This window comes from Scleropages formosus, chromosome 18, assembly GCF_900964775.1.
Source record: "Scleropages formosus chromosome 18, fSclFor1.1, whole genome shotgun sequence".
In the NCBI taxonomy this organism is placed as follows: Eukaryota; Metazoa; Chordata; class Actinopteri; order Osteoglossiformes; family Osteoglossidae; genus Scleropages; species Scleropages formosus.
Window position 1 is genome coordinate 16,362,490 of NC_041823.1, and position 22,652 is coordinate 16,385,141.

General features: G+C 39.8%; 1 protein-coding gene across 3 annotated transcripts; it reads left to right on the forward strand.

Annotated features, from left to right (window-relative positions):
• The first annotated feature begins 490 nt into the window (after positions 1 to 490).
• LOC108941900 (CREB-regulated transcription coactivator 1) lies at positions 491 to 22,254 on the forward strand. Of its 3 annotated transcripts, XM_018764806.2 has the most exons (15): positions 492 to 883; positions 5,923 to 6,024; positions 7,635 to 7,748; positions 9,191 to 9,252; positions 10,186 to 10,254; positions 10,799 to 10,899; positions 11,373 to 11,399; positions 11,849 to 11,928; positions 12,707 to 12,756; positions 13,125 to 13,357; positions 15,408 to 15,880; positions 16,176 to 16,661; positions 17,099 to 17,185; positions 17,439 to 17,646; positions 17,861 to 22,254. In XM_018764806.2, exons 1-15 carry the CDS (start codon positions 716 to 718, stop codon positions 18,061 to 18,063), a joined length of 2,463 nt encoding a protein of 820 aa, XP_018620322.2. In that variant the 5' UTR covers positions 492 to 715; the 3' UTR covers positions 18,064 to 22,254. The 3 variants fall into 3 exon arrangements, with proteins under 3 accessions (XP_018620323.2, XP_018620322.2, XP_018620324.2); XM_018764807.2 differs by lacking the exon at positions 11,373 to 11,399 and having other exon boundaries at positions 491 to 883; XM_018764808.2 differs by lacking the exon at positions 10,186 to 10,254.
• Positions 22,255 to 22,652: the final 398 nt, after the last annotated feature.

Below are 22,652 nucleotides of genomic sequence, written 5' to 3' on the forward strand. Positions count from 1 at the left end.
CAAAATATTCATAATTTGTGTAGAATCTAAATTTAAAACAGTAGGGCTGACAAGTCTGCTGGTTAAAAACTGTTTTTATTAGTTTCATCATTATTTGAGCTAGGTATCAGGTATTTTAATTAGAGAAGCTCATATTTAAATGTTAGCAATGACTTCATCCAGAATAAATTAATATTTTATAGTATAAAATACAAAAAATGCTATATTATTATGATAAACAAATCAAAGCTTTTGAATCATGCTTGTATTTACTCTTACGTAATAATTGTTCAATTTGTACACTTAGTTCATGACAACACACTGGCTAATTACTGTTTATGAAAGCTCGCTGAAGAATGTAATTTCCTGACCTTCAGGCTCAACGTCAAATACTCATCAGTGAAACGGTTTATAGTATGGTGAAAACATGAAAATCACAATGGTTACTCTACATTATTACGTCGCATGCATCGTCAAACGTAAACAAACGTACCACTACGAATTCCCGGATGGTAATGAGATTACGTCAGCGCTGTCTTTTTATAGAGGATCATGGGAGGTGCAGTTTGACTTAACACTTGACCTATAATACAACATCCGAGTCGACTTAAAAAACTACACATCCCATATTTCGTTTTGGGCACCTGTCCAGAATGCTCCCCCTCCCTTTTTGCCCTCTCGCCCCTCCCTGTCTGCCTTCCTCCTACCAAGTCAGTTCAGTTCACTGAAGTAAAAGATGTCTGCGGCGGGTACGGGTGCAGGCAGTAGCGGACCCGGGCCAGGCCCTGGCTCGGGGGCCTCGAACCCCAGAAAGTTTAGTGAAAAGATAGCCTTGCACACTCAGCGACAGGCCGAAGAGACAGCCGCATTTCAAGAGGTTATGATGGACATCACCTCTACCCGGGTGAGTGAGTTGAGTCTGTCTGAGGAGACACACAGTCGCGAGTCGGGAGTTAGAGACAGGCCTTCGCGATAGCTAGCTTAGGGGCCAGGGCTTGTCAACGCGGCTGTAAAACAAGACGAAGTATAGCTACTTTGCATTTGGTAGAACTCCATTTGGCAGGTAGTCCTAAGTGAACTCACGGGCGCCCAGGCTACGATTACTATTTCACTTCGTTACTTATCGCGCTGGCTACCGCTTAGTTGAAGTTGTCTGCTCGAGCCGAGGACAGGCGGCGCGCTTGAGTCGCCTTTCAGTTACTACTTGGACATGTTTTTTTTCTCTCCGTAACAACTTGTTGTAGCAGCGGAACCGAAGGCGCCTGTGCACAAGACATATTCAATTATTCGGAGAGTCACAAGCCCCGTCTTACAAACACGACGAGTTGTTAGGAAAACGCCGCTGCGGTAATCCTTTAACACTGCGACACACACTTCCAAAAAACGAACTTCAACTTCTTGTCAACACGACTCCGCTAGCTTTAAAGAAGAAAAGAAAAGCTACAAGTAGCAAATTTGTTCGCTACCTTCTTTTTACTACACACACACACACACACACACACACACCGAGTCGAGCTCTTGTGTGAGAGGTTTGGTTTGGGGGCTTTAAAGTTTAAACTGATCATGACGGCTCGTTGTTTAGCATTAGCTTCGGAGCGGTCGGAGCGGTCGGCGCGAGCTTTTGAACGCGGCGCGGCACATCTGCGGGGCGGCGGAGTGAACTTTTTTCCCCTGTGCTGTTCTGCTTTTGTGTGCGGTAGCGAGGTGATAGCGGAGATACACACACAGCACAGCTATGCGGCACGTTGACTTCGAAGAGAGGAGGACGGAAAGGAAGCTCGTGCGCAACACAGCCCGTCGCGTGCCCATTAATAATGGAGCTGAGGCTGCTGTGTTCCGCCTCCACCGTCTCGGGCGTCTGCGCCGCGGCCCGAATGCTAATGGTGCTGTGGCGGCGGCGGGAGACGAGAGCTGTTCGCCTGTTGTCCAGCGCGAACACAGTCGAGTCGGGCTTCTAAACACATCCGATCGCTTTGAATTCACTCACGGAAATCGATGGCGCGGTGGTGGTGAGCGGTTTGGTTTGGGCCCCGGGCCGGAGAGGAAATCGCGTCGGGTTCGGAATTGCGGAGGCTCTGGAGCCGAGAAAAGGAACACTTAGGATGATGTTTGCGCGCTAGACTCAGTGAGGGAGAGCATCTTTCTCGTAGTAAATCATCTTCTCAGCACCAGCCTCCTCTACAGTTCTACTTTTTTTCTGTGCGTGTCCTTCTCTGGCTCCTACTAGGCTTGATTGACAGCTTGCATTCCAAAGTTTGCGTCGTTTCACTGTGAGTGTTTTGTAGTTCAGGTGCTAGTTCCGTAGGGATTGGGTTATGTTGGGTTAGTCGGATATATATACTACTGTCACTTATAAACACAAGAGGTGTGGGGCTTGAAAACTGTGTTTTCTGACACGTACCCACGCGGGTCCTCTGTCACTCACTCTGCATTAGAAATATGCTGCAGGGGAGGGGCAGTCACTGGTATTGGTCTCCCAGAGACTTATTTATCCCCTCTTCACAGTGGGTTTTTTTATTTTTATTTTTAAATTTCTTCCCTTCAGCTGTCTGCTGTCTTATACTGATAGGTAACCATAACTGCTGATGCGTTTCCATTTCACTGTATGACACCCTGTAGAATGGCGTCATTCGCCGAAACATTGTTCAGCACTCTATAAAGATAAACAGAAAAACGAGCTGAATAGTGATCTTTGACTATTGAACTGTGATGTAATGCTGCTGTTTTTCTTTTATCAAATGTCTGCGTTGTGTCTGTAAGACTTACTGGTGATAGTGCCCTTCAGGGCCAGACCTTCACATAGATGATACAACGCCGGGCCAACTATAGGCACCAAGGCTGCTGTGACAATGTGTCTCATTGGGATCGTTGTGGAGTAGGCAAAGATTACTTTGCCAGGGGTCTCTCTTATAAAAAAAAAAAAAAAAAAAAAAAAGTCCTGATGAATTTAATGGAGAATGGAAACCGTTTGATCACTTACATATGATAGAGGTGGAGAGTGTGTTCACTTCAGAAGTATATGCTGCCTTTGCATCACTGTGGTCATGATGCTTACTTTGAACATCAGTGTGGTTGATGGAGTTGACATAACAGATTACTTCTGCACATAGCTAATTTGCCGAGCCATTGTTTTGCATTTGGGGTTATTAGAGTTTTGGTGTTTATCAGTGTTAAACATCCAATATTGCATTCTTCTTTTATTTGTATGCTTTGTTCTCACTGTTAGTTGATTGTAATTTATGTATTTTTGGGGGTTTATTTTTACTGTATATTTGCTGTTTTGTTAGTTACACTATACTGATTATTTGTAACAGTTGAATTGAATTTTGTTAGTGTTTTTATAGCTAGTGCATTTTTTTGACTGTGCAGTAACTTATTTGGATCCTTGAATGTAAATGATCCCTTTTTTCTTTTAATAAGAAATATTCAGTCTGACTTATAATGTGAGAAGTAATTGCGTGAAGATAGTGTACTTTTACTGTACTGTTTGTCCTATATTTTTTCCTCAGTTAACTTGTGAGTTTGACTGCCGAAAATAACAATTTCATATGACACTAATGGACATTTATTCATATAAAAAGTTGAGGGTGAAATTTATTGATGCCTGCATGTAAGCATTCTTGTCTGAATGTTAACTTTTTTACGTTCTAAAAGTGTGCTGTATGTAAAGTTGTCAATATATTTCTAGCAATTAGGTGCATTATCTGACTCAAGCATACTCTGAGGGAAGCCAAAATTATACCATGAACTAGTCTGAGGATAGACGTCTTCCAAGCAATCACTGACAATACCTATGGTTTACCAAAGCTTAGTAAAATCAACGGTCAGACCAATGACACTGCAGTGAGTGGGCATTATAGTAGCAAGTGTACCCAAATTTTAAATTAATAATTTTTGTAACATGTTGTGTATCATGTGTTGAGTCTCATGGGCTTAAATACAATACATCTTTCTTCCTAAAATAACATGGCTATAGCTCCTTGTCCTTTCCTCTTTAAAGCTGTGTAAATCTGATAGCTAAATGAAAAGAAGAAATGAGCTCAGTGGGAATTACCCTTTATGGCAGTAAATCTAGAACAGGGAAACATCTAAACATCTGTAAGGAGAAGAGCAAATGAAGGTTTTAGGAACAACACAATGTTGTTACCCCTTGTGCTGTACATTTTCAGATAATTACTAGGGAAATACTAGGAAGGTGATCAGGAATCATCGATATTCTGAGTTTTAGGCAGCTACCCGTGTGATGAACATTGGTGCATATGGTGCGAAGAAACAAACTGTACTTAAGAATCACACATCTGCAAGTATCTCACGTTCTCCTTATGTAATGTACAAATGATATTTTCTATGAGATGTACGTCGCTTTGGAGAAAAGCATCTGTTAAATGAATAAATGTAAATTATGACCTTGTTTTGCTTTTTTCTTTTACACAGGATTGATGCCTAATATGTAAATTGTCATTAATTTGTCAGTCTGTAGTAAGGAGTTGCTCAAATTGTAGTGTATTTTGCCCAAGTCTCTTATGTAAGTTGCATTATTTTGTGTTAATTGTATCCCATGGGCTTGCTGTCTTGAATTATCCTTAAGTATATTAGTAAAGAAATGTTTCCTCAAACTCGCAAGATAGAATAGGAAGTCAGACTTGAGGGTAAAAATCTGTAGTTTCATTGTTTTATTCTTTTCTTTCAAAGGGGTGTTACTACTTTGCCACCGGGATAAGCATAAAAGAATTTATTGTTGCATTTTTCCTTAAAAAAATTGCGCACATTTATTAAATTCTGGAATGTTAAGTGAAATCAGTTTTGAATACGTGTCAGTTATTTGATGGTCTTACTGCCTGGGGTTGTGGAGTAAATAACAATAGCACCCATTTTAGATGGGAATGAGGAGAGGCCCACTTCAGGACAGCTTCCTCTTATTTGAGAAGAAAATACTATTGTGATCCACTCTTGAACTGGGCATGTTCTCTGACACGCTGCATTTGTTGGTAGCATGAGTGGGTGCCTTTAGGAAAAAGTCTTATTCAATTTACATCTGTTAAATTCTTATACACAATTTTTACTGTTAGCGCTACAGTAATACACGTTGTATTTTAATCAGCTGTAAAGTATTAAGAGATCATTTTTTGCCCAATTTCAAGACAAAGTGCTATTTTAAAATACAATGAAATGGTATTAAAATTATATGTAACTCGATGCATATTAATTAATACAAATGTTCATGTGGAAGGTTTACTGATTCTAGTAAGCTGGCAAATGGAGTCCTGTCATTAAGAATCCATATGCGGAAGTAAATAGGTCAGATGAATCTAGCTTCAGATTTCAATAAGCTGATTTTGGTTAATCAAGTGACGGATCTAATTTGCATGCAGCAGTATTCCAGCCATGTCAGATACTGACAGCTCGCAAGCCACCTGTTGCATACTTTAATACTGATGTCTGTTACTCACTGTGTTGGATTTCAAGGTTTTTCAAAGCTTAAATTAAAAAAAGAAAGTTAGTAACCTTTCATAAGATTTCACTGATTTTTTTTTTGTGGAATTTGTTTTTTTATACATTTACAGTTTCATTTTTTTTTTTTCTTCTGTCCAGCTGTACAATTCAAAGATTAAATGCTTTTTATGGAAAATAACTGGTTATTTAAGGGGGAATTCACAAGTTTGGGAGTGGACTTAATTGTTCTTGTTCAAAACATCCCACATTATAAAGAGTGTTCCCACTGCCATAAATCAGGGTTTGAATCCTCCTTGTACTACGCTAGTCATTTGCGGCCACGAACCCCTCGGAGCATGGCTCCGTGTGGAATTGGATGAATAGGGTTCTCTTCCAAGCATGTTGCATCGCTCAATAACACTAATAGCATGTAGAGCAAAAAATATTCTGCCTTCACCATCTTAGAAGGGACTGTTTTCTTAATTTGTCTGTTTATTCCTTTTCTGCCAGATTCAGGCCCAGAAGGTGCGCTTGGCAAGAACCCAGGGACCATATTATGGAGGCTCTTTGCCAAATGTCAACCAAATTGGAAGGAATGCTCCAGATTTCCAGGTAAAACCTAAGCACTGAGATACAGATGACTAAACATTTTTTTATATCAAACTGATAAAGGGTGCAGTTGAGCTGAAGTATGACTGTAACATGGAAATATTTAGTATGGTCCATTTTGTCAGTTTTATCCTCAATCTCTGTAGTTTGTGCAATGATCTTGTGTTATCCCTAGAGTCTCATCCTCCTCTCCCACTACTCCTGTGGAATTGCTGTAGCACCTTTCGCATCACTTTGCCAAAAGCAACTGCACTAAGTGATGCCAAATGACACCTGTTGTTATGTGGCTGTACAATAAGGGCAGCATGGTGGCACAGCAAGTAGCGCTGCTGTCTCACAGCACCTGGGTGGTTCAAGAGGACATGGGTTCGATCCTAGCTCAGCTCTGTGTGGAGTTTGCACGTTCTTCCTGTGTCTGTGTGGGTTTCCTCCGGGTGCTCCGGTTTCCTCCCACAGTCCAAAGACATGTGGTTAAGGTTCACCCATAGTATGTGAGTGATAGTGTTCACCCACTGATGTATGGATGAGTGACCCATTGTAAGTAGTATGTCTAGCAGTGTAAGTCACCTTGGTGAATAAGGTGTGTGGACTAGTAACACTATATAGAGTTCATTGGAAGTCGCTTTGGAGAAAAGCATCTGCTAAATAAATAAATGTAAAATAAGACCTGCAGTGAGACCTAGTGGCTCTCAGAGGGATGAGGAAATCTCTGTAGTTTCAGGTCATTTTTTGAAGGAAGCTGAAAAATGAGAACATGATAGCTTTGCCTCTCTGTTGTATATGGCTGTAATATGTTGTAGTTTTTTAAATTATTTTTACCCATATAAATTTTTTTGAGAATTGAATTGGTTACTGCTTTGTGCATAAATGAAAACTGATTTAAAAATATGTTGGTAAACAAAATACTTTTTAGAGAATGGGTGAAACTCTGCTGATACCTCTCTGTAGAATGTTGAGCTAATCAAATTTAGTTATTGGTGGAAGGATTCTGATGGTGATCATGTCGGCTTTGTCCTAAAATTTTATCACTAAGCTTTCATATATATGATAAAATCACTCAAACTAAAGAAAATGTTTCCATAAGGTCTTATTGGAACAGGCTTGAATAGCACTTTTCCCATTGTTGCTAATGTCTTTTTTTTTAATTTTATTTTATTTTATTTTATATACCTGATGTCTTCATTCAAGGCTACTGAAGCTGTTGGATAATCAACTATACAATGATTTACTCATTTGAACAGAAGTGTGTTCTAACTATATGAACTCAGGGTAGGCATTTTGGTCAAAGGTACTGCAGCAGGAGTTGGATTTTAACCAGGACCTCCAGTTTGTAAGGAGATAGCTGTTGTCATTGCAATACCAGCTGACCTCTTTGCAATGATTGCCTAGAAAATTACCCAGTCACTTCTGTCCTTTTTTAATGAGGATATGTAGCCTGCTATGGAGCAAGAAATGAACTATCGTTCTCTCAAGACATTAATTTAATTAGTCATTAGAAGTAGCAACACTATATTGAAAATTGTTTATATAATAAAGTTTTTAAACAGTGAGTTTGAAAGTTTACATGGATTTCATTTTCATACTTTTTTTCCCCCTTCTATGTTCTTCCTAAGGGCCCATTCCATTCCAACCTTGACTCCATCCGCTCCACACGGCACCATGGCCTGGTGGAAAGGGTCCAGAGGGACAGGAGGTTCATGTCCCCCATGCGGCCGTACAGGAGACAAGTATCCTCATGGGGATGAGGTTTCAGTTGTGCTGCAGTCCGTGCTAGATGCTGTCCATTATTGAAATGGCGTGTGCGCGTGCACACACACTCCGTCTGAAACCGCTTGTCCGGTGCGGGGTCGGGGTGAACCGGAGCCTAACCCGGCAACACAGGGCGCAAGGCTGGAGGGGGAGGGGACACACCCAGGATGGAACACCAGTCTGTTGCAAGGCACCCAAAGCAGAACTTGAACTCCAGACCTACCAGAGAGCAGGACTCGGCCAAACTCGCTGCGTCACCACATCCCCATTATTGAAGCATTACATACATGTTTTTGTCCATTCTGATAGTTGGACTTGGTGTTACTGGAAGTGCAGAAACCACAGTCCTAGAGTTAACAAAGATAAGGTGGGTGTAGTATCTAGTGTGGGTATTTTTCAGTGGGTAATGGCTGCAAAGATGATTTGACTCGACTAATCATCAAGAACTGTAAGTAAACATACGGGGCACATGTATTGTGATTTATATTTTTGGGGTCTGCTAGGTGTGTATGTGAGGTGCATAGTGTGTATTTCAGTCGCATGGGAAAATACTTAATTTCATGACATTGTTAGAAATCGGCCGTATTGTAGAAAGTCATATGTAACTGATGCAGATGATGCTACTCATCTTTAGTACGGTCTTTCTTATACCCTTAGACCCTCATTAATGACAGCTTTCATAACTCAAAGATGTAATTGCCATTAAAGTCTTAAATGTATTCTTGAGCACCCAAAAGTGACTCATTTATGCTAAAATATCAAAAAAACATTAAAATGGACAGTTCAATAATTCACACCACAATTAACAATAATAGTTGTAACGCAATGCAATTTTCTATTAATTACTACATAATACTCAATGGCTTTTTATTATTTTTAATACTCTATGGCTGTCTGCTGGAGCTCATTTGGCTCTGAGTCTCTATAACACTGTATCCTTAAACACTCAAATACAACAAGCATACATACAGTATTAAATGTTTATGAATAAGTTCAGCCTTTAGTGCAGAAAACACACCAGTGAAGATAAAGTTTATACCGTTCAAATGAGCTTGCCCTCATTTAACAAACTGGCATGATGTCTTGTAGCCCCCAGCCTGTGCCATTCAGCAGGAGTTCGATCCTTGTTCAGCATGTGGAGAGTTTGCGTGTTCTCCCCATGTTCACAAGGTGTCCTCCCAAAGATGTTTTGAGCGAACCGGGCGCTTTAAATTGTCGGGTGTACACGCGCACACCTGTGTTTGCTCGTGTATGTGTGTACGTGTGCATTTATGCTTCCTTCATCTTGTTAAAAATAGACTTCCCATAGCTATGATGAGGCTTGTTCCTATTTAATAGGTATGTGATCTATAATACTCTAGTGTTGGACTGTTGTGGTTGCCATTTGATTTGAGCTTTTCCTTAATTGACCGTTCCTCAGACTGACAGCTCCCCTTACAGCTCTTCGTATCTGTCTCCACCACCAGACCCCAGCTGGAGAAGGTAATGACCATGGCTCTTTTCTGCAGAGATACTAGGTGTCCTGTGAGAGGCATATTTTTGAGCTTATTAGTTTTCCTGCATTATCTATGGCTTCTAGGCTTTTTTATGTCTTTGAGCTTTGTCCTGTGTAAAACTTGTGCTAACCTGATTAACACGAAGGAAATGTTTCCTCGGCTGTGTATCTCTTTGACATGACCTTCTGTAGCTGGCTTTGTACATTTCTAATGCCTTCTTTTGCCTTGACCTTTTTTGAGCAATAAAGGACCAAGGATTTGCTGCTTTTTACTCCCTCCTCCCTTCCCAACACAAATTCTCTATCATTTTTGCTGTAAGGGGGAAAAACATATTCAAAGAATGGGAAACTGACCTGAAGTACACTCTTGGATAATCATCTGCATCTTGTTCTGCAAAATCTTGTCTTGTTCTCAGTTTTGCATCTTTGAAAATAAATGGCTGCGTTAATGATCTGCGTTAGTGCCTTAGATGCAAGACTCGTGGAAATTAATGATCATGGGTGTAATTAGCCAAGTGTATTTCAAGCACCGATGTAACACTGCATTCTGGGACAGTACCAGCTCTTGTCTGGTTTCCACTAGTGCTAGCTTCACACTAACATAACTTTACTGCTGTCTGATAGTTGGTGACTGAAGCTTTTGACATAAAAGGACAAATTGGAACTCTCAACCTCCTTTCACAAGGGTGAAGGAAGTGTAATTTCAGTATTTATTTAAATTTTTCTAATACTTTTTTTTTTTTTTTTTTACTGGTCCAGTAACAAGAATGACATACTTTTTGGGTTTCAGTCATGTTTTAGGCCTGCCCCCTTCTGCTGTGTTGCTGCTGCAAGCTGTTGCCTGCTCTTGGTCACTTTTGGCTCCACTCAGTTCTTTTTCTGATCTGGAATTAATAGCGATCTTTCTGTCAATCATGAAGGAACTGGTCAAGCAACTTCCCCCAGGACAAAAGCCAGTTGTTCCACCTTCCTACCACAGCCCTCAACAGGTGAATTCAAGCATCCTTAAGTTTCTTTAAGGCCTTTTAAACATCAACTCCGTCCGTTCTGGTGTGAATAAACACAAAAATGACACGGAAGAGTCAAAAGAAAATTGATAATGCATCCTTGGTTGTAAATTGAATGACTACAGCTACTGGGACTTTGGCATGTTAGGCTGTTTCTGGTTTTGTCTGATTGTGGACCCTGAGTCTTGTAGAAGAATTCATTTTCATTATGTATTCTTATAAGTCAGTCTTCCTCCTCCTGAGGATCTGCAGAGTTCAGTGTGGATTGACATATTTGGTTGAAAAAAAAACTTACATTAATCTTGATGATTCTTTGGCTGAGTTAACAGGGTCTTGCAACAAGTGCTCTCTGGCCTGCTTGGACTCTTGGAAGAGTTGAATGTATGTCTTTAATTGTGCTCATCTGATTCCACTTTTGTTAGTGTGTGAGCCTGCCTGTTTCTCCACTTTCTTGTCATGTTCATTTCTTCTTTGCTTCCTTGTCTCTGTTCACTCTTCCACCCACTCCTTGGATCTGTTCCCACAGAACAAACTCAGACTCTGCCCTGCACACCAGTGTCATGAATCCCAACACAGGGGAGACTCGTGGTTGTGGACACACCTTGAGTGCCCAGAGCAGACGCAGTGGTAAGTTTGGGTAGTTCTGTAATAAAACTTGTTTGTCTTAGAGACCAGATGAAAATATTTAAATTTGCCTGTGTACACATGATTGGTGCCCTGAACTTAGAGTATTAATTTTAAATTCTTTGATTTCTGCTGTGGCTTTGAGTTTAGTTGAACCTTCAGAATACATTTGAAGTTGTGCAAGTTTGAGGGTTACATTTGTTTTAAAATCTCAAGGTTAGGAGGACCTAGTGGGAACATGTCTTGAGGTATTGTAGTTTATTTGGATTTCCAAACAATGTCCAGTGGAGAAATATATGTAAACCCCAACATTTCAAAGCTTCTGGACACAAAATTCTACTAAGATTGTGATTGCAATTGTAATATTGATGTTTTGACTTTTTAACAAGTTTTGGTGGACTTTTACCTGGGGTTGGATATCAGTATAAAACCTTTATTAGTTAGTGCTCATATAGGATTGTATCCTTTTGTTGTAGGTTTGGCTGAAAGTGAAGGACGTAAAAGTGAGTTTTAATTGCCTTATGTTTTCAAAGCTGTGGATATGGATATAAGTAAACATCTTCTGAAGCTCATTAGAAATTTGTTTTCCAAGGAAAATATTTGAAGAATTGTGGTGCTACCCTGGAATTACTGCAGTTTACTATTGTTTGAGAAATACTATGCCACTGCTAACAGACAACCTGTGCAATGGTATTAAATATTACAAGCCTAGACAAGAGTCAAGAAATAGCACAGTGAGATACTATAAGGAAATTAATTAGATACGTAGAAGAGCAGATGCTTAGTCCCAGTGCGATGAGTGAAGAGGTAGCTGTTGAGAAAGCAAATCAGAAGGCACCGAAGAGTTGAAACTTCATTTTAAGCAGAAGGTGATTTCATATCTTTGGGGCTAAAAGAGAGAATGAGAAATGAATATCTTAAATTCTCAGCAGTATGACCTTTTTATTCTCAGTGTTCCCATACCCAGTACCCCCAATTGAGGAGAATATGCTAGATGAAGGAAAATTGCTGAAACCCTGGGACACCAAAAAGGTAAAACTATAAAGACAACAGTACACAAATCACATTCTGTGTTTCACATGATGTACAACAAACTCAACAAAAGGTTTTTTTTTTTTTTTTTATAGTAAAGGATTAATCGCTTTGCACCACTTTGTTGCTTACTAAATTAGTAAACATAAGTATCATTGACAATCTGTTAAAAGCACAGTGGTATGACTTGAGGAATGATTTAGAAACAGTTGTTTCTTGTTCGGCAAATGTAAAACATTAGAATAGTTGGACACAGCAGTATTTTTTCCATAATAATTATGTGTGCCTCCAAAGTGAGATTTCAGTTCTCACTGTCTGATTTGAAGATTGAAGAGACTATGTTGGAAGGTAGTTTGCTCACCTACTTCGGTTTTAAGTAGTCAGCAGTATGAGTATACTAATTAGCATTTACTGCTGTTAAGTTGGAGAAAATGATTGAATCTTTTGAGTAGCTTACAAATGGGCATGCATGTGTTTTGTGAATGTAATGGCAACAGTGTATTTAATGCTGCTTAATCTGTATGGAACGTAAAAATGAGGAACACACCTGAGTCTAACACAATAGTCTTTTGGGGTCTTTAATGCAGCCCAGTTATGTTCCCATAGCATCACATAAATAGATTATACTGTGTCAACTAAAGTGAATTTTGGTTTAAATTAGTTTATGGCCACTGGGCTTGTTCAGCAATTCAGTACATAATAGGGTTTTAGCTTAAGTGTTTTTGTTGCAGACAATTTTAGCCTCTGAAGTGCTCTTACCTTTCTTCTCTCTCTTCAGTTACCTATGCTTTCCTCAAGACCCAAATCCTGTGAAGTTCCTGGTATCAAGTAAGTCAGTTTACGGATTCCTGTTTACCGAGTTCTTAAACCGAAAACCATCAGATCATCAGCCTGATTCTAAAGGCAAGCTAGATAATTTACTTTTAGTCTATGTGCAAGGATTTCCTGCTTTTCTGTTTTCGCCCTCTCTGATGTTGTACTGTTGTGCGATGTTGCTGGTCTGGATGTTGGAACACAGCACTCAGTCTTTATGTTGGTTGTCATCTCTCATTTCCTTTTATCCCCCCCCCCCCAGATGTGCTCCATCTGGAACTGATACTTGTAGTATCACCTACTTAATCAAATATCACTTGTTCCTCTGTATTCCTCATTTTCTTACCTCTTATTCTGTCTCTCCCACCTGATACTTCCTGCAGTGTTTTCCCCTCTCCGGATCAGCAGTCCTGTGCCCCCCACATCCCATCAGGCCTGAACACGGGAGGGTCCCTCCCAGATCTCTCCAGTCTTCACTTTCCCTCCCCATTGCCCACTCCTCTGGATCCAGATGAGCCCTGTTACCCGGCTCTCAGTGGAGGCAACAGCACTGGCAACCTTACCAGCACCCTCACCCAGCTGGGCATCACGACAGGCAATGCCTTTCATTTGCCAGGTAGCCTTATGAGTGGCTTTATGCTTGTTCTTGATTTTGGTCAAAGTAAATTTTACCAGCTGTACACTACAACAGTAAACTGGGTCCTGATGTTACAAGCATTCTAGTTAATACATTTTTCAAGATATCAAATATTGAACACTCACATTTGTTAACAGCATTTTCTTCAGTTATCTATTTTCTAAAATTTCTGGCTTATGGAGTGAGTGCAATTCTATGCCGATTCATTAGTTGGAAGTAAAACACACACCCAGAGGCTAACATGTTTATTGATTGCAGTCATCAGTCAATCAGTTGAACAGGAGGTTATGGAGATTATATTTTAATTTTCAGTAATTTTACCTTACTTTTCATTTTAATGTTGTTTGAAGTTAACACAAATAGTGAAATAAGTCTTATTTTTATAGCCTGAAGTTTTTAACTGAACCTAACCTGCAAATAGAGGGATGTGTATTAAGCTTTTATTGATAGTCACAGTGGTAAAATTGGCTTTTGAATAATTGAACAAATGAATGAAGTTACAAATTGGTGAGGTGAGTAGGCAGTCTTATGTTCATAGATGTTCCTAAAATAAGTTGGCTGCAATCATATGCTTAAAATGATAAGCAAAGCCTTTATTTAGACTGCTGTGTTTCTCACATTGCAGATGAAAAATTCAAGGCTAAAAAAATTCAGCTTTTTGGCAGGTTTCTGCTTTTTTTTCCTCTGCCACCTGGGTCATTTTTGAAATCAGTGTAAATCTATGGAGAAAATGTAGGGGGTGTGTGTGTGTGTGTGTGTGTGTGTGTGTGTGTGTGTGTGTGTGTGTGTGTGTACAGATGTATATGCATGGAATGTCAGAACTGGGAAAAGCATGTGAAAAGATCTAAGCTGCCCGCATTTGACAATTGAGTGACTCACATAAACACGTCACTTGTACAGAGACTGATTTGTGATGTGGCAAGATCCAAGACAGCCAAGCACTTGAATGTTCTGTAATGTATTAATCCAGCAAGTGCAGTAGCAACCCAGACTTACAACAGCAGCCTTAAGTGAGTTCCTGTTTTGCCATTTTCTTCCCGCCAAAACTGGCTTCAAGAATTCTAGATCACACAGATGATGTGCGAGTGAAAGAAATCAATTAGACAGTTTTAAAAAAAAAAAAAAAAAAAAATTCTCGATGGAAATTTGTCAAAACCAGAATGATGAACTACACTTTGCCTGGTGCAACAGCGAGTCAGTCTAAACACAGAGTCTTTCCCATATTCAAGAGTGTCAAAGCCAGACCAGAGATACCAATAGCTAAACCAATTGTTTCAGTGGACGAGAGAGCTAGAACTTTGGAAGTAGAACATGATAGTGGCAAAAGTATTAATTTTTTAAAAACTTTTTTTAATATTATTAAAAATGTTTTCTCACCTTTTACAACGAACCACAACTATGAAGATTAGCACTGATATTTCATATGATGAAAATATATGTGCAAAAGTTTCCTGGGGGGTCATGCCCCCCAGACCACTCTTAGCAGTGCTGCGACTTTCAGGGTTTTTTTTTTTTTTTTTTTTTTTTTCCCCCCCCCCCATTTCTCTGCTCTTTTGATTTCTGAAAATTGTTTGGTTGTCAGATATTTTAGTTGTAGATATGTTTTGCCTTAATGGGGATAACGGAAATATATTAAGTAATTTCAGTGTTGTGATACACAGTCCTGCCTGACATTAAATACATTAATGAAAATCAGCAGAGACCTTCTTCAACAGAAACCAATGAACAGTTTAGCTGTTGAAATGGATTTATTTATTACTATTTACAACATAAGCATTTTATGAATCTAGAAAAACTTTTACTGAATGTGTTGTTGGTAGATCAGATTATTTTGTATTGCTATTAACTTCTCATCTTTTTAGTATACTCTAATATATGTATCAAATATATATATGTGAAAAATAAAATTAGTTAAATTTGACAAAGGGCTTATGCAAACTGATGGGTGAGCTTCACAGAGGTTTTGAGGAAAAATAACTGTGACATATTACTTTCTTTTTCCCTTCCCTCCCCCAAATCTGTCTTTCAGCATCCTTGCAGGGAACGCTCAGTAACCCCTCACTGCAGTCCTCACTTAGTAATCCCAATATTCAGTCATCGCTCAGCAGCCACTCTTTCCCCACCTCCCTGAGCTCCACTTCTCTGCATTCATCCCTGAGCAACCCTTCCCTCCAGTCATCCCTCAGCTCCTCACCATCGCTACAGTCTTCACTTAGCAACCAGTCTCTGCATTCCTCCCTTAGTAACTCATCACTCAGTGGCCAATCCCTCCAGTCATCGACCAGTAACCCCAACTATAGCAGTGGGGTAGGAGGGTCTAGCTCGTGCCCTTCTTCTTACTCCCCACTCCTGGCTGGTCAGGTGCAGACACGGCTTAGTACATCGCCACGGCGACGGACTCAGTTAAGTCCACTCAATCTGCCTATTGGTGGAGAACCCCGCCGGCATCACTCCAAGCAGTTTTCACCAACTATATCCCCCACGCTCTCCTCTATAACGCAGGTAAACCTCCCTAGCAGTCGTTGTAATAATTGGTATGTTCATACTTACTGAAAACTGGAGCCAGTGATGGTTTGTCTGACAGTGGACCTACACTGGACTTAAACATTACATTGTAATTTACTCTTTTGTTGTTTCTGTGGTTTGTTGCTTTTACCTTTGCTTGGTCCACTTGTAAATAGAAACAAATTCACACATTTGTAAAGAGGCAGTACCTTTATATATTCTCATCTGCAATGCTGTGCTGTAGTTGGCTGATCCAGAACAGTAACTGTGACCTCTGGGTTTATTATCACAGGGTGTGCCATTAGATACCACTAAATTGCCCATGGACCAGAGGTTGCCTCCCTATTCCTACAATCAGCCCCAGGCAACCCCGTCTGCGTCCCATCAGCCACAGCAGAAGGCTGTCGTGCCCCCCCAGGCAGGTCAGCCAATGCAGCAGCCGCAACCATCACACCAATCCAGCCAGCAGCATCAACACCTGAACCATCACCAGATTCAGCCCCAGCAGCAAACGCAGACACAGCTCCGAGTCCAGAACATGCAGAACCTTCAGAAGACACAGAATGCACAGATGCCACAGCTGCCAAGATCAGCAGCACAGCTGCAGACCCAAAGTAAAAGCCATAGCCCTCTGGATGTGCAGGGCCAGAACTGCCAACACATGCAGCCACGCCTGCCAGAGCCAAATATGCAGACACAAGCTCCCACGGAACAGCAGCAAAGTTTGCCTCAGATTCAAATGGGCCACTCGCTAGCCTCGGATCTGGGAGTCTACAGTGTGAGTGCCAACCTCCATCCGTTGGCTAGGTGTATTAATTTTTTTCGTCTGGATAATTTACACAACGGTTGCATAGCACAGTTTAACTGAGCACAGGATTAGTGTGATAAATTCACTGAATAATTAATTTGTTTCTTATTGCTTTATCAGTGGGTTGTGTTTGAGGTTTGAAACTATTTTGAATTGTGTTAATGGTAGTGCAAATGTACTTTCATGATAAATGCTTGATACATCTTATGTATTTTTAACATGCGGTTATCAAGTTTTGGGTACATAATGACCGCAGCAAGTGAATGAATATTTTTATTTGTCATATTGTATGTGATAATTGATTCAGTGGATATTTAATCATATAATAATTATTTGGATGTGTTGGAGAATCTGATTGGGCTTAGCTTCAGAGATTCAAGATCAAATGACCAAATGATTTCTTTCAGGATGCCTCATTATTAAACTCCCTTCTTGAGGACCCCTATCTGGACCTGCAGTTTACAACCAGGCAAACCCAGGCCCTTTCCCAACAGGTATGACCTAAGGCATGACTTGGCAAGCTATGATCTGCAGAAATGCCTGTCAGTCACCTGTCAAAAAAGCTCATTGTGTAAGGTTAAGACAATGCCCATAATTATGACAAACAGGTTTTGGAAGCATGATATGTTCCAGTATTTTACTCGATCATCATGTGCTTCTTTCAATCTAGAGTCCCCCCCCCCATTCTGTGTGTACTGTTGTCTTGGTGATCACCTCCCTGCTTTGGCTTTTGTTTTGGTTTGGCAGTTTAACTTGGAGACTCAGACAGAAAGTATGTCCTTCAATCACAATTTGGGATCAGGTCTCCCAGCCAGCAAGGGTCATGTGGGGACTTGCGCTGTTGACCAGGTGTCCCTGGACTTCCATGACACGGCAGACCAACAACTTCTCAACAGTCAGAACCAGAACTACACTGGAGGTGGACGGCATAATGTACCCAACATAATTCTCACTGGTAAGGTGACTCTTGAGTCTGGAATGATTGACATGTCATTCAACGAAGAAAGACTCTTATGTACTGTTTTTACTTTTTGAAGCTTTACTGATTCATCTTATGGCATGTAGGTAGAAATGTATTTACTGAAATAATTTGCAGTCTGTTCATACTGAGAAAATCATTTGTTGCTTTAACATTTGCATTTACCATCCTCTTTATTTCTGATACCCAGGTGATTCCCCACCTGGACTCTCCAAGGAGATCACCAGTGCTCTTTCAGGTGTTCCAGGGTTTGAAGTAGATCCCTTTGCTCTTGATGATCCCTTGCGGATGGACCCTATGTCACTCGAGGGATTGGGCATCCTGGCGGATGGGGATCTCATGCTGGCTGATCCTGCTGTGGAGGATTCCTTCCGCTCTGATCGCCTCAAATGACCTACATGCAGGAGGGCTGGGTTTGGGGTCAGAAGCCCTAGGCAAGTGTGAAGTGAGCTAGGGTAAGATGAATGTCTCCTGCAATGACTGTCGTAGGAACTGTGCAAAATGAGCTTGGGTGAATGATTTGGAAAGGATAGGTCAGAAAAGTTGCAGAATTATCCAAGCATGAAACCAAAACTCGCATGTCCACAAAATTTGTCGAGGTTGGTTTTGTTATATGCAGACACTTTTGCTTGTGATGCTTGGGGAAAAAAGAATCATGTAGTGTGAATCTATCTGCATGTTAACAAATGCACTTCAAACATTGTAACAGTCAAAAATATGAAGCATGTTATTTATAGGAGCCTTAATTTTGTTTCACCCATAATTTTTATTTGATTAGTATATGTTTCTGAACTCTAGTGTGAAATTACAGTTGTTCTATAATTGATTCATTCCATTATTGTGGAAAGAAAAGTTGGTGGAGGGTGTGTGGAGACAGCCTACAGCTAATGCCAGATATCATTTCACACACTTGCCAAACTAACTACATAATATACCTTTGGTGGTACTTAATCCATATTATTTTTGGTTTACTAATCCATTCCCCTAACTAAATACAAATATTTGCACCTTTCAACTGCTCTTATCCATTCAAAAGGAGTGCAACATTGAGTATTCAATAGGAAGGACAATTTCTAAAGGGAGCTTATTGGCAACTAAAAATTGACCTTTAAAGTGATTGTAGTTTTTTTTTTATATATATATATATATATGTGTACCAGTGGAATTCTCTTGGAGGTCTTATCTGGACTTTTAAAAGCCATCAACATGTCACATGTGGAGAATGCTACTGGTGTCATGTTTAAATTCAAGACATGCTTTCCCATCTCTCCACTTTTTTCCTTTGACTGATACCAGTGCAAATCGTACACTTTACGATTGTAAGACAGTGACTATAAAAGCTCAACTGTCTACAAATTTCTATGCATGAAATTATTTATTTGATCAACTAGTGGCCTGATCTGCTTTTGTGAGGACTGGTGAACAGAACCTGTTTGTTTCTGATAGCATAACTCAAATTAAGTTAAGCAGGCATCAGAAATGTACACTTGCATATAGCTATAGTAAATCAACACTGATTGTGTTTGTGGAAAATAATTAGGATGCAACTGCTTGCCCTTTTAGTTACATTCAGGCTGCTGATTCTTTTGTTTGTGTGCTGAAACACAGGAGGTCTATTTGATCCCTTCTGATGCATTTGATTTTGCACAAGTACCTCCTGTGTATGTTGCCCTGGTACTGCTAGCCTATTAAGAACTTGGAAGCATTTAAAAAATTATCTGAAGCATCATTGCAACAAGTCTCAAGGTATTGTTTTTCAGTAAAACCAAGTGGAGAAACAATGCAAGCTTTGCCACAAACAAGGGAAATTGCACTTGCTTAAATGCTTGTGTTGTCAGCAAAACAGTGAAATTAACAAAATCATATGGATGCACTTCAGTTGCTAGTATTGTAGAAATGTGTTTCTAAAAGTTAATAAGCAGTGGTTTGCTCCCTGCTTGCAACTGTTACATCTGTTTGTTCTAGAATTGAGGGTATAATATATATATTTTGAGAAACAAAAATAGTGATAAACTTTATTTTTTTAACAAAGTAATAATGTATAAAAAGTCTGATAATGACAGAAATGCCTATTAGTTGGAGGTGACTGTAAGAAATACTTGCCAAAGCAATTTTTTTAAACTGCAGTTTTGACCATTTTTGTATTCTTATTTGCTATGTATATCTGTGTGCACTTGTGCACATGCACATTTTAACTGTGTAATGCTGCAGTATGTACTCTGTTAGTATCTTGATTCACTGAGTAATTGTATGTGTTTATATTCTAGCACTGTTTATCTCTCAGTAGGAGGGCAATTTAGTGCCAGTGTTAATCCTTCCTAATGCATCCCTTTCATTACTTCTTGTACGCTTGGCTGTGAATTGCAACATCTAAAAGTGGCACAAAAGATAAAGGCACTCAACTCTTCTAAGGAAAGGGAAAATGGCATGTTTTACTTGAATTGAGTATCAAAATTAATAGTTTGAGAAACTTGCACCCAGTTCAATTAACTTTACAGCAGTGGTAGTCAACCCTTTTCCTGATCATTGACATTGGCTATGTGGGATTTCATTCCACTCTGCCCGACTACATATAGTCGGGCATGTTCACTCTATTTTTGACCACGTAGGGTTGTAAGCAATCCTATTGTTGTGACATTTACATGAGGCTTAAAGCACTTTGTTTTTACATTTTGAGCAAAGTAATTGTGTTTGTGTTGTTCATTCCATGAAGGCTGAAACAGAAGCCCACACTTTCACCACAGCCTGTTGATAGTCAGGATTAAATCTTGTGACTGCTGTCCTAAAATGTAACCATATTTTTCCCCCTGTTTTCCTGACTTGTCGGTACATAAACTCCTGTGGAATTGCAAACTGCAATTGGTGTGGTCACTAGTGCTTGAAATCTAAAAATGGTCTAATTTTATGAAATTTATAAGTAAGATGAGTGAAAGCCTTTGACCTTTGTGCTGAAGTGTTGGTGTACCCAGCTTATTTGTCTTTCCTGTCATACCCCTAGATTGTGCTGCCACCTTTATGCGCTTTTTAATTTCTTGCTCAAACAAGTCTCCCCAACACAACCTCAGTCTTATTGGTACCTACTGTGTAGGTAATGTGGTCCCTGTAATAAACCTGTGTGGTTGACATTTAGTGGTAATGGTATCAATTAGATGTTTATTGAGCCTATGGTAAATTCACTTTAACTGGGGGAATACGCAGGCTTTCAGGTTTGTCGTAAGAAGCTGCATGGTCAGCTTTTGTATAAGAATGTTGCTTTTAGTGTGACAGATACTTTAATATATATCCTGTACCCTGAAAAATTTTCTTCCCAATTTGTCCCATGGTCATATTGTAGAATTGGTCCTTTAGTATTTCATGTTCAGCTTGAAAGTGCACCACTGACTAAATGAAATTGTGACAAAGTAGGGAGGCCCAGTTACAGCTGTACTGGCAGACTTCTTTAGACTTTGTATCGTAAGTTCTCGCAAAAAGCTTTTGGTTGGTCAAGCAGGGCTCTCAGCATGAACAATGAAATGGAATGATGCAGGTTATGGGAAGTGATTTGGAGTGAGGAGGAGGCAGCAGAAAAGAATATGAAGTACTCATATTTAAGGGTCCAGCGCTGGAAGCTGACCCCTGACCATACGATCAGCCACATTTGCACCCGCTATGTGAGCAAAATACAGAATGTAGAGAGCGATTGATCCATATACATTTGTTTTACACTTTGTCAGTTTGCTTAAAAATATTGTTATACTTATTGGACTTTAATGTAAAGTTGCTTTAAAGAACTTGCTTGTATTATGTTCTGCATGATGTCTTTTTTTTTCCTTTACTCAGTGACCAAATTGTGTACCAGTACTAACATATTGGCCGTTTCTAACAGGAAATGTTTCTCCCCTTATTGAATTGGTTTATTCAGTGCTGTAACTCATTTTACAAGTGCACACTGATATTTTTTAGAATATGAACATTGGAATGTTAGTTTCTGGCTCAAAACCAGTCTGTAATTTCATGGACAGTTATTCATGGGAGATGTGCGTGTTACGCAACAATTTAAGGCATATCAGGTTTTCTGGACTGTGGCCTCAGTGTGGGTTCATGTGAAGGAAAATTTGTACGTCAAGGAGATGCAATAGCAAAATGTGACGGTTATATATCAAATAAATTTCCCTATAGCTGCCTAGAGCTAAATATGTTTTAGTGATATGTAATTTGGCGTTACTGTGTCCTGCAGCGTGTTTAGTTCAATGTTCTGCCAGTAGAGGGAGCTGTTGAGCAGCACAGAATGCAGACAAACGGGGACGGCGTGAATAAGGCCATACATGAATAAAGACGTTTGTATTTTATTTGTATTGATATTGTGTGCTGTTTGATTTTTTTTTCTCATTTGTACTTTTGTTTTAATATGCTTTGTGGTGGGGGTTAAATGCAACAAAACTATTTGCTTCAGTGAGATATTTACTTTATTTTTAATGCTCTTTGTTTTAATTACCAGGGACACAATGTTGTAAATAATATTCTTAAAATATAGGTGCTTCTTAAACCTAACAAGATTTTTTTTTAATGAAGACTGTATATTCACACTATTTTACAAGAAAATAAACAAGGAAAAACACGTCTGTAGTGGTGTAGCTCATTTCGTGTTTCATTCACTCAGTCCTGAAACAGGACACTTGCACAGAGCAGCTGTTAATGTGGGGCGACAGCTGCACACAAATGTAGAAAATGACTTAAATGCTGGTTGCACCTGCAAAACACTCACAAGCCTTTATTTAGCCGACTTCCTCCAACATTACTTGCCGTGACAGATGAGCTTTACCACGACTTACTACCCAATTGCACAAGACGACAGTACTAATTGTATCATTCAGGGTAACTTGTACCCTGCTCAAGGGTACCACAGCAGTGCCGGGATTCCAACCAGGAGCCCTGGCAAGCGGACTGTCCAAACCACTGCGCCACCTGCTGATCCTTATCCACTTCCAGCCCAAAGCCCTGTC

Coding starts and splice junctions, on each gene's coding strand:
- LOC108941900 (XM_018764806.2), top strand. CDS start 716: ATGTCTGCGGCGGGTACGGGTGCAGGCAGTAGCGGACCCGGGCCAGGC. Junction 11,400..11,848: donor TGAAAGTGAAGGACGTAAAA/GTGAGTTTTAAT, acceptor TTTTATTCTCAG/TGTTCCCATACCCAGTACCC. Junction 11,929..12,706: donor AACCCTGGGACACCAAAAAG/GTAAAACTATAA, acceptor CTCTCTCTTCAG/TTACCTATGCTTTCCTCAAG.